Source organism: Perca fluviatilis, chromosome 17 (genome assembly GCF_010015445.1).
Source record: "Perca fluviatilis chromosome 17, GENO_Pfluv_1.0, whole genome shotgun sequence".
Taxonomy (NCBI): Eukaryota; Metazoa; Chordata; class Actinopteri; order Perciformes; family Percidae; genus Perca; species Perca fluviatilis.
In genome coordinates this window covers 9,056,829-9,069,132 of record NC_053128.1, presented here as the reverse complement: position 1 = coordinate 9,069,132, position 12,304 = coordinate 9,056,829, and the positions used below count along the sequence as shown (strand labels likewise).

General features: G+C 41.1%; 1 protein-coding gene across 3 annotated transcripts in view; it reads right to left on the bottom strand.

Annotated features, from left to right (window-relative positions):
* Nucleotides 1-12,304, bottom strand: part of cacna1bb (calcium channel, voltage-dependent, N type, alpha 1B subunit, b) — a 226,803-nt gene that overhangs the window by 61,817 nt on the left and 152,682 nt on the right. For 2 of the 3 annotated variants that reach the window (XM_039780356.1, XM_039780358.1), the window contains 6 exons: nucleotides 10,106-10,235; nucleotides 8,373-8,432; nucleotides 7,660-7,766; nucleotides 6,195-6,206; nucleotides 3,558-3,578; nucleotides 107-203 (listed from right to left, as the gene is read on the bottom strand). In XM_039780356.1, the coding sequence (XP_039636290.1) occupies nucleotides 107-203; nucleotides 3,558-3,578; nucleotides 6,195-6,206; nucleotides 7,660-7,766; nucleotides 8,373-8,432; nucleotides 10,106-10,235 (427 nt within the window). The remainder of the gene's footprint in view (nucleotides 1-106; nucleotides 204-3,557; nucleotides 3,579-6,194; nucleotides 6,207-7,659; nucleotides 7,767-8,372; nucleotides 8,433-10,105; nucleotides 10,236-12,304) is intronic. The other variant, XM_039780357.1, reaches the window with a different exon arrangement.

The window sequence follows — 12,304 nt, the reverse complement described above, 5'->3', positions numbered from 1 at the left end:
GACTCATTATAGCGTGTGATTGACGTCGGATGTGGCCCCAGCTGCTCCGTGCGTTTCTCATAATGCAGATAATGCAGTGGGTGGGTGACAGATTGGATCACTGTACCTTCAGCTTGGGAAGCCGTTTAATGGTCTTGAGTGGCCGCAGGACTCGGAGGACCCTCAGGGACTTAATGGTGTTGATGTCCTTGCCTTTCGTCCCTCTGTGCAGATCGAGAGTACAGTTAGTCTGGGTGACGTGGTGTCACCGTCAAGCATGTAAACCCTTTCATCCCATCGTCGAGTAACAAGAGCAGATTGTAGTAAACTGTGTACACAGATAAATACATCTTTATTTTGTTAGTAGAGTACATGCATGTGAGTTCATGTTATTCCACAGAAGCAGGAGGAAAATGCATTTGTTCGGATGACCGCAATACATTTACTTTAGGACCAGGGCTGAGTATCGCCATCGATTCACCGAATCGATTTGATTCCGATTAACAAGGGTCTGATTCAATATCCATTTGGTTAGGGAAATTTCAGTTTCAATACCAATTTTGCTTGGATATGAAAGAGATTCTCAGAGAACTTAAAACTAAAATATTTTTTAGAATGCAGCAGCTTTATGTTTAGATCAAGAATTGACCCCCAAAAAGTTAGTTTAAAGTGCTTTTTTACTTAACAGGACTAACATGACAGCTATTGAAAAGGCCTATATTAAAAGATAAATTTCATGATTTCATTAATTGATATCAGATCACTCAAAAAAAAATGGAGAATTGACGGTTTTAACCCTTCTAAACTCCACTCTTCTTCAACAATCAAAACATTGACTGCAAATACTCACTTCACTTTTTAATGTTGGGTGTTAACTTCTTATGCATTTTCCACTGTGGTATTGATTCTTTTAGTTTACGAACATATATGAATTACTTTTTCTGCAATGGCCATTGTTTGTGTGTAACCCCAAAACCCCAATATATCGCAGATAATAGTCAAACAAAGCTAACGTGCTGTTTCTGTAGAATAACATAGAGACATTTCATACTGTTTAGAGTATATGCACAAAAAATCCGCTCCTGGTTGAGGAAGCAGCTTCTTTGCAGGAACCATTGCTGTCAGTTGTTGCGGACGCTGCAGGTATTGTTAAATGGTCACAGAGTCGGAGGTGGGTGTGGGGGTTTAAAAACTAGCTGTTATGCTAATGACATGCAGCTGAGCCATCATTCACTCAGAGACTGACATTGGCCAAGGACAGTGGGAGAGGAGTTTTTTTAATTAATCAGTCACACATACACACAATGTGGCTGTCACTCTCAATAAAGAAGTGTTTCTCATTTGCTTCTTCATGACAAAATTCTGAGATGTACAAATTGAGAGTGTGTATATGTATGTGTGTGTGCATTGCAAGTAAGCAAGCAATTGTATATGTGAAGGATGTGAAGGACACGAGCATGCTAGGAAAACATGAATCTAAAAGCCCTGTTTTTGGCCCCTAGAGGCCCCGTTGGTTCTTACAACAGCATGAGGTAGAGTTACCAAACAGCCAATCGTTTCATCCCCAGGGGAGAAGAACAACTCTTCTTTTGAAATAAAAGAATATTATTTATTCTTATAACTGTAAAAGAAAGAAAATGCACCTACAGGCTATTAAACAAGGATTATAGGAATACAGTAGATGCATTGTCTTTTTAGTCACCTTTCCCAAAAAAACAAGTGTAAAGATGGACTAAAAAGCTGTAAGCTTTAGCATGTCTGGCTAAATACCTACATTAGTTACTAAGCGTAATGTCCAAAGGCAAGGGACATGTCATTAACTAACTATATTACTACTATACTATATTATATTGTGGGGTTACATGTAATTTTATCTTTATGCCTGGGACATGCAACTTTAGCTTTAGCTTCAACAGCAACCTCCTGTGCTGAAAAAATAAGCCACCGCGGACCAAATCCTGTAGTGTCTTAAATGGCCACTTGAGGCTGGCTCCAAAAGGGAGTCTGTCTAATGGAACGCTATTTCCCTATTATAAATACCAAATGAGAAATTTCTATTCCAGGAAAATTAGTTATCAGCTCCTTTCTAGTAAATAATCTGGAAACTAAGGTACCTGTAAAATAAAGCATGATCACACATCAGTAGGCTTTGAAAACCTTTCTCTCCAATCTCTTCCTCTCTGTGTGCCTGGTTTGCTTTAAGGTTTGCCATTCGCACAGAGAGACACACACTCATCCAGGCCCCGGTCAGTCTGGCAGACTTTAATTTAATAAACACCTGGGGGGCCAGAGGATGAAAACCAAATGTTGAAGTTGTGACTGTTCACCCATTACTGAATGAAAACAATTATTTCTTGTGTCTAAAAGTCTGACGTGGTGAGGGACAGAAGCATGGTTCCATACATTTTAGTCCTTTTCCTTTCTCAACGGAAGTCTAACAGAATGACATGCGGCGCTCATGCTTGGATGGCTTGGTTACCCTGGCATGCAATCTGCAAACTCAATGCCAGTCCTCGCTATTCAAGGAACTCAACACATTGAGACGGAAAGAACAGTCTCCCAATAGCTTTCAGAAGTGCTGTGGGCCAGGAAGACGATGAAAATGAACGTGTGTGTGTGTGTGTGTGTGTGTACACAAGGTTGTGCATTCACATTAACTCAGCACTGATTGCTTAAAGTCCAACTAAACACATTTAGTCATACGTTTTTGCAGTTTTTTTTTTACATATTTTCCTCTTCCACTTTCTATAACTGGGAGCATTTTCTGAACTGTCAACGATAATAAAGGACCTTGGTTACTGCAAAGTGTGGTCAGCATTTTCTTTTTCTCTTCCAAAAATATACAATTACTGTAAGAGAATTAAAAAAAAAGTTGTGAATGTGTGTGGGAGGTTAAAAAAATTTGATCGTACCCCTTCAAAAGAAAATCTTAAAAAAAACAATCATACCTGTGTTTTATGGAGAAGAAAATATATCTAGTATTATTTCCCTTATATAAACAGGTTGTAACCCTGCTTTTCACTGAAATAAGCACTCAAGGTAATTTCAGGTGAGAAGCTATCATCCTTTATCGATTCCCATCGAAGTCCAAGGAGAGATGTAGCTTAGGGGCAGGGAGGTGAATTGAGCTGCATGCTATAATCTCTTAGTGATTTGACCAATTAAACCCACTTTAGTGAAGATTAAAGGAGATTTACATGAAGGAGAAACACCAGATAGAGACATTTTAGCTTTGTTACAATTGCTACCTAATGATTTTGTAAGTGGAAAGATATTAAGTGCAGATTCATAATGGTGCATGTCAGCAGCTCTATGTTGGTCTTCTGAAAGCTATGAGGTGGCGTTCCCAATATTGTCTTTTTTGGTTTGAATGTCCCAATATTGGGACAGGATGTTACTTTTCTAAAAAGGGAAGAGAGGGAGGGAAATCATGGTCATTTCCCAAGCACCTTGGGATGGAGGGCGGCAAAGTTTATACGGAAGGGTTGATAAGAGAAGCGTTCTGTGTTTCACATATGGGGGGAAAATGGACAAGGGGGGAGGTCAATAAGCAAAAGGTAGATAGGGACAGTTCCCACCTGGCCACGCTTTGTTGCGATCTGATGAGAAAAAGCAATGACACGAACACACACAATACACAAACACAAACACCGCCCACATAAATAGAGCACACAAGCATATAAAGAAAGACAGAGCAAGACAAACATTTGAAGCTGATATTACACAGGCGTGAAGATACAGCGACATTATCCAGCCTTTCAAACTTACATTGAAAAGAAGCTAAAGATAAGACACATATAGAAGCACTTAAACTAATTACCCTGTAAAAGAGCAAAGCAATAGACAGGTCTGATGAAATATTACAATGATTATGTGCACTGCATGCATGAATAAATCACATTTATAGCAAGAGGATGGTCATGACATGGACAGTTTTTCACTGGGAGAGAAGCCAAGATGAGAGGACACTGTTAATTAGCACAATCTACTGTATGGCTACGCTCACACTGCAGCTGAAAAAAATTAAAAATCTGATTTTATCCCTCGTGTGACCAAAACTGCTTTTAATAAACTGAACAGAAGAAAAACAAAGCCACAATTAATTAAATTCAATTCTGATTTAGGCCACTTTCACACAGTATGTGGTCCAAAATCTGTGACATACTGAAGTCCTGGCGGCACTTGTGGGCTAGCTGCTGTTTTACTCAACATGTGCCCTAACCATACGACGATATAGGTTGTTTATTCCTACCCTCTAAGATGACCTAATTAGTCGTTGCATAAATTAGCGCCGCTAGAGGTGGCAGGGAATACGACCCACAGAAGCGAACTTAGCGGTCACAGTTTTAAACACGCCGATTACAATGTGAAATTGTCGTAGTTAGGTTACGGTACGTCGAGGCACCAAAAGTACTTAGTTAAGTTTAGAAGAAGATTTTGGTTTGGGTTATGTTACTTAAAGGTCCCACGGCATGAAAATTTCACTTGAGGTTTTTTAACATTAATATGAGTTCCCCCAGCCTGCCTATGGTCCCCCAGTGGCTAGAAATGGTGATAGGTATAAACCGAGCCCTGGGTATCCTGCTCTGCCTTTGAGAAAATGAAAGCTCAGATGGGCCGATCTGGAATCTTCTCCTTATGAGAAGGTCAGTTTCAGATAAGGTCCAACATTTTGGACTCATGAAGATGTCTGTGTTTCCCTTGTTTGAAAAACAAGCAAGCCGAACAGAGCTTTTTGAGAATGGGAATGTCAACTTCCTGCGGAGTGCCAGAAAAATAACTAAATAAAAGAGATCAATACAGGTACAAATATGGTACTCTTAAATTTGCATATTTTACCCCAAAAACCCCCCCGATACAAGTCACGCTTAAAATGAATAAACCAACAACAGTCTGATTGATAGTCCCTGGCTAGCAGGAATAAAATGGAGATAATGAACCCTTCATTTCAACATGAAAAATGTTTTTACGCTGTTCCCAGCAATAACAACTTCCATGTCAAAAATGAAAGGCTAGGTAGCGAGACATCCAAAAGTTTGGCCAAATTATGTTTAGCCTTTTAATTTGGAGGTAAAACTGAAAGTGAGCAAATATGGCAGGTCAGAGTTGAAGCAGTCTCTAAACTGTGATGGATCTTTACATAGGACAGCTTGAGTTTTACATAATATGATAATAATATTACAGTATGTCTGTGTTTTCTTGTTTTCTCTTAAAACTGTCTGATCGTATGACTGCTCATGTTTCTTGCCTCGTCGGATCGATAGCAGCTAACTTGGCGAGACTATTTTTATTTATTTTTTTAAACCAATAGAAGAATACATCCAAATGAAATCCGAGTTCCAAGAAAGCAGAATTATTCTGTAAGTCTTGCAATGTGAACGTAGCCTGTTACACGCTTACATGCCATAAAGGTGAGTTGATGAGGAAGATGATAGGAGACAAAATGCTGGACAGGAAGTGAACGTGGGAGGAAGGGATGAGGGGGAAGGGGTTGACAGGGTCACGTAGCCTGCTGAACCCGACATTGCTATTACTTACTTTTAAAGTGATATATGTTTATAAATGAACAGTTCATTAGTAGTTCGAAAGATACTGACAGAATGCTGAAAGCTACATCATTCTGTATCTTTATTATACTGCAATTGCGTAAAAATGAAAAATCTACCATTCACTCAGTTTAATAGTTATAATAGTTTTCAATTAGCGTATGTATATTTGTGTGCTTATTATGGACAGCAGCACTCAGGTCCTTTGTATCCATGAATACCTGGAACCCCTTTCACTCTTATGAAAGCTTGAAAAAAAATGTAGTCTCTGACAGTACTGTATGTTTCTTATTCACAGTGCTGCCACGATATTCATTATGTACATTTTTCCTGCTAACGCATATTAAATATATCCAATAAATGGAAAACCATTAATTGCACTTATGTGACTCAAATGCTGATGTTAAAGCACAAACACAGTTACATAACACAAAGCAGAGTAAATGCCAGTATCTCTGATCATCGTGACTGTGGCGGTGATGATAAGAATAGCGAATAACAAAATATGACATTTGTTCAAAACATTTAGCTGAGAGAGGGAGGTTGCTGCAGACACATCTATAAACACTGCAAATGACACTGGCTAAGATGGACAGGAAGGAAAAGACACAAACAGAAAATAAACAAGCACATGGACAGACACACAGGCAGAGGGACAGACAGCATTACCCCATAAGGCTCCTGAAAGCAATCCGAGCCAGAAAACAAAGACGGAAGGAAGAAAAGTGAAAGAGAAAAGACAGAGACAGAGACAGAGACAGAGTCAGCAACAGATAAAAAGACAGAGAAGCATCAATCTACAGCTGGGAAGAAATCAAAGCGACAGAAAGCAGTACAAAGAAAAATACACAGGTGGACAAACTTTCAGCAGAGTCGATACTGTATGTGAAATAGTGGTGTCTGCGAAATACCTGACAGCGCTGGTTGAAACAGAATACGTAATCACCCTGGTACTCCAGAGAGCCACAATGCAGGTCTGTAAGCGTCAAGGGCCTCATTACCTCCCTTTATACTGTGGCTATGGATAACATTTATTTCCTATTGCCTGGAAGGTGCCTGTTGAAATCATATAACACGGACCCTTCAAACATAGATCTGGTCAGTTTAATATTCTATATCAGTGTGCGAGGTATAATGAGCTGCAGATAACTGCAGCAACAACTACCTCTTTTGCTACTAGTTAACATCACTGATAAAATGGACCTAACCAGCGCTCACCCATAAGGAATAGATTTCTGTCTTTCTGAATACTTATTAGTATGTAGGTACTCAAGATGTAAATATGGTAAATGTCGGGGAAAAATAGGCCCATTAACTACTCCAAATAGTCGTGAGGGGAGGCCAAAAATGTGCAGCTGTGTGAGGTACAACATGTTGAGGCAGAAAGCTGCTGGAGCTTTTCTTTCTGGATGTGGAAAGTGGGTATAGTATAAGCATGATTATATACTGTAATACGTTCCAAGGTGTCCCAATATACTAAACAATGGCAAACATTCACCCCCACATTGTCCATTATTTTCAAATTTCAGGGCATACAATACAGAATAGGTGGATATAGCACAAAAACAGCAAAAAGATTTTAAACTTGAAGATGTCGATACTAGACTGTGACACTAGTTGTGGTTTAAAACAACAAAAATCACGACAGGAACATTTTAATTTGTAAAACTACCTTTAACATACGATTACTTCTGCAGTCTATTGAGCTGCAAGAGTTGCAATTAGGTGCCAGCTTAGACACCTATGTCCCCTCGGAAACCTTAAACCAGCCAAACTGTGACAAATAGGGAGGGGCTGCGGAGACTTTATGTAACAATAAAAGATAAGTTTGACATAGTTGTGTGTCTGCAAAACAACCCCAGGCAGCACAAGAGCAATTGGATGAACACAGGCGCAGCAGCACCTAGCCCCAGGTTAGCATGCTAGCCTCATCCAGAGAAGGATACGGGAGAGAGGGTAACATCAGCTAAAAATACACTACTACTACTACTACTACTACTACTACTACAACAATACAAAAACAATTTGTTGTGTTTTGGTCTGGTTGTATCAACCCCTGAATACATCATATCCCTTTCCTTGCTGTGATTAAAAAGTAACACTGCAGGCATAAAAAAAGGAAACGTTGACTTACGAGCAGGCAAAGGCCACCAGAGCTCCGCTGACCACAATGAAGTCCAGAATGTTCCACAGGTCACGGAAATAAGCGCCAGGGTGGAGGAGCAGTCCCAAGTCAATCATCTCGAGTCACAGAGTGAATATAACAGAATCATTTTTCAAAAACCCATACAAGCTGACAAGGACACTTTCTGTGTTTTAAGGTCTCTTCTAGAAGCTATTCTGACCGACCTTCCTTCTTACTTCATAAAGCTCTTTAAAAGACTTCTGCTTTTAATATTTACTACCATTCATTTTAGTGGCGCAGTACATTCATTATCTAAAGCATTTGGAAAGATTACAGTTAAGAAATGTTAAAACCACAAACCCAATTAGCAATGCCAGTGACATGACAAAGCTGTCCGCTGTGTGCTGCCTTTCCGGTAAACACAGATTTGGCGATTTGCAGGTTAAAAAAACAACTAGATAAAACTAAGCGAAATATGGTTAAAAAACTATAATCTCAATATGAGGCTTGTCCTAATTAGACGAAAACTAGTAGTCATTGAAATGCTGTTGAAACCATAGTTATATGTAACCTAAACCTCTAAAAAAGTTTGTATTTCAAACACATAGAACCCAACCTAGAATCCTAGATGTTGCTGACCTGCACATTGCCAAAACCTTGCTTAGCTAAATTTTTCAGAGCTCAAAAATCAAAGTGTACATCCATTTCCACAGCCTCCTCACCTTAATCACCATCTCAAAAGTGAAGACCCCGGTAAAGACATAGTCCAGATACTTGAGAACCTGTGTAAGAAAATATCCTGTTAGATGACTCGTCAGATCCATTGACAGATGTTTTCAGTTCAAGAAACTTTGGAAGTTTGTGTGTGTGTGTGTGTGTGTGTGTGTGTGTGTGTGTGTGTGTGTGTGTGTGTGTGTGTGTGTGTGTGTGTGTGTGTGTGTGTGAATGGACCAGTTATGCAAAACATGTTCCTCTGCACTGTCAGAGGTCTCAAGCTCTGTCAGCTTTGAACTCCCCTGCACTAACACAGATTGACTGAACACCCACACAAATATATAACATCCAAACGCCCATCTCCTCAGCTTCTCTCTGTGCTCCTGACTAGAATAAGAATTAGTCGTGCTTGTCAGACAAAATGCAAAAAGTCACATTACCCACATGGGCTAATGTGTCACGCAGGGATCAGTGTTTCCCACACATAGACTAAACTGTGGTGGTGCGCCACACAATCAACACCGGACGCCACATATTGCGTTTCGTTATTATTTTCTTTATGCTATTTACAACACGCAGCGTATTTGTTCCGCTGCATTTCCTTTCCCTGCTCTCCTCTGTCTCTCTGTCACTCACGCGTCTCTCTCTCTCTCTCAGGCCACACACACACACACACACACACACACACACACACACACACACACACACACACACACACACACACACACACGCCCCTCCGCTACGTGCACACAGCGTCTGTCTCCAAAAGAAAACGAGAAGACGGCTGGCAGGTAAATTCACAAGTTCATGAAAGGTTGGTATCTCGCGTACACCTGTACCGTACAATCACACATTAAAAAGCAGCTATAAAAATGATTTATATTCTGAATACAATGTTGTCAGTGTGTTAATGTTGGAGTCCGGCCAGACTCTTGCGCCGCTTTAGAAAGTTAAGCAGTCGCAAGTTTGGTAATAAATGCAGTTGGGTTGTCAAGGTCAAAACACTATATGTAGCAGCTGTGAATCAAATAAACTTATTATAAATAATGTTATGTCATTTTTTACTCTTATACTGAATGTTTGCTGCTTCAATCCAGATGAGTATTGAAAAGTATTTTCCGTGACTGAAAAAGGCACGTGTTGAGGCTGAGGACCAGCCTGAACTGGAGGTATCAGTCTGAAACAGAGCTCAACAGTCCGACCAGTGGAATTAGTTATGTTATTAATTTGTTTACAATATTTTCAGGCTTCAACCAGTGCTGCTCAAGCAGAAAGACAGGGTCACTGGGAGAGAAAGAGATAGATTTGTTAGGCATTGAAGAAAGAGTAGGAGAGGAGGACAGCATCCAACAGCGTGTCCTCCTCAGTTTTTGATACTTGATTGTTACAAAAATAAGTATTTTAACCCCCCCCCACCCCCCACCCGCGCCACAAATTGCTTTCTAATCTGTGGGAAACACTGGGGATATACATGTAATACATTTTATATAAAGAGTCAGTGTGACATTTATCGAAGAAAATTAATTTTGAAAAGCCTCTTTTTGTGCCTTCTACCTCAATATGGGCAAACCGTCGAGCCTCTGTTAGGAAGGACTTCATCAGTTCGAATGAATCAGCCAGTCAGCCCAAACGAGATGTGTGTGTGTTTGTGTGTGTGAATCCTCATGCTCTTGTGTAAACGTGTGTTTGTTGTGTACTTCCAGATGTTTACTTATTACGTCTAGATGTCAGTCTGACTCACGTTGTTTCGCGGTGCATTGGCTTGCACGGGGTCCTCGGCTGCCAGAGCGATGCTGCTCATGGTGATGACCATCAGGATGCACATTTCAAAATAGCGTAGGTTGACCACGTAGTGACACAGCCGTCGCACCCTGCAAGACCACACACGTATAAATACACACACACACAAATAAAAAAATACAAACGTGGTAGTGACAGCTCACTAGGTGACGTCCTCCCAGGCGACGTCCTTCCATAAGAGGTCACGCATATCCCTCCTTGTCAAAACAATACACAAAAGTAGACATGTGCCAGCCTCAGGGGTACCACGGGACTCATCTGGGTGCGCAATGTCTTTTAATGGAATCAATATGTAACAACTTTGGAAGAGCGGCATTTGTATGAAACCTATAAGACACAAAGAAAAAACACTCGACAAGCTAACTAGCCAATAACAGTTATTTTTTCTGTACTTTCTGGGATAAATAATTTGACAACATCAAAAGGTAGGAAATGTGTCTCGGGTCGTTTGAAAGTACACTGCTTGAATCTGTGATTTAACTATTTCAGTCCCAATCATGAGCTCATGATGATATGTGGGTTTGGAATGTAGATCGACTGGTAAATCAAGTTCAATGTTCTTCTTCTCAGCTCCTCGGATACTAATTCACTTGGGGCATCAACCCTTCATTTTACAGCAGAGTACCATGGCCTCAGATTTCAGGTGCTGGCACTCTTCCCAACTGCTTCACACTACAAACCACCCCAGTGTGCGCTGGAGGCCATGGTCTGAAGCCAACAGAACTACATCATCAGCAGAAAGGAGAACCACTGTAGGCACAGCTCTAGATACGGTTATGCAAGGACAGAATGGCAGTTATGTCTGAGAGTTTCAACATGTCCAACCATATCCCAGTCTGACGCGCCAGATGGTTTGTTACACAGAACCATCTGAGAAGCCGTCATTGGGAACGGTTGGGAAAAGGGCAGACACTTTCTAAAAAACAGTTGCCTCTCTGTGTCGTCACACACACCTAAACCATGCCCGTAGCTGCCTGTAGCTCCTCACAGTACGCCGATTGGTCCGAACCATTGAAGCCTAAAGATGATTATCGGTGATCTTGTAATATTGCGATTCTCGCGTGATATTGCGAGAATACAGCTGCGGTGCAAGGTAAAACATCTCCCAAAATGCAGGAGTTCAAGACCTTGTGGATTACCAGGTGTTCCAGCAGGTTTCTTTGTCTCCTGATCCAACTCACAGCAGAGAGCGATCGTGCCCGATCGGGCGCCTTGCTATTCACACCAGACACGCATTTCACAGCGCCGGTCACAAAACGATCCTGAGCCTTTCCGCTCTACAGAACGGATTTTCATCATGGGAAAAGTTTATAACATCATGTAATGTGTGTGTGTGTGTGTGTGTGTGTGTGTCACTCTCTCAGTCTGTCTCTCTATCTGTCTCCGTGTGCCTGATTGCGTGTCAAAATCACCATGAACCTGGGTGTTTTATTTTGAAATTTGTTTGATTTTTGGTAAAGCATCCGGCTGCATTGTGGCATTCCTGTGTTTGATAACGTACCTGGCATGACATATTCGCTCTGGCCATTTGGAAGAAAAAGAGGATCTAGAATGTATTACATGGATGTTATCCAGACTGGATAACATGGGCGCCAAAATGAAAATGGCTCTGCTTCACAGCGCTTCCGGGTCCAGTGTATCCCTGGCATCAGCTTTACTTCCCAAGATTTGCACACACAGAACTAACAATATGAATATGAATATAGTGATCAAGCTACAAAGTAACATAACAGGATACATGTATATTTGATAGACCACCTGGAGGCTGCAATCAGTCTGAAGGCCTTCCTCTCTGAGAGATGCAGTCACTAGAGAAGACTATCTTGTTTTCCAGGGAAAACAACACACATTTGGTCAGCCGGAGTCTTATGAGTGTCACAACACCTTTCTCCGGAAAATAGGAGAGTCCAGCCCCTGTCAGGATTTCAGGATTTCAGAGCAAAGTGCTGTGCTTGCAGTTAAGGTCAATTTGATCTCACTGGTGTTGATCAATCTGCCGCACCGGCTGTGTTCCTTTACTACCAGAGAGAGGACAGTCAACATCCTGATAACCACTTTTTGTAGCCAGGGGGTCGGTCCACCTATGTACCCATGGCGCCCGCTGCACAATGGCAACGCTCCAGACTCCAACATCTAAACA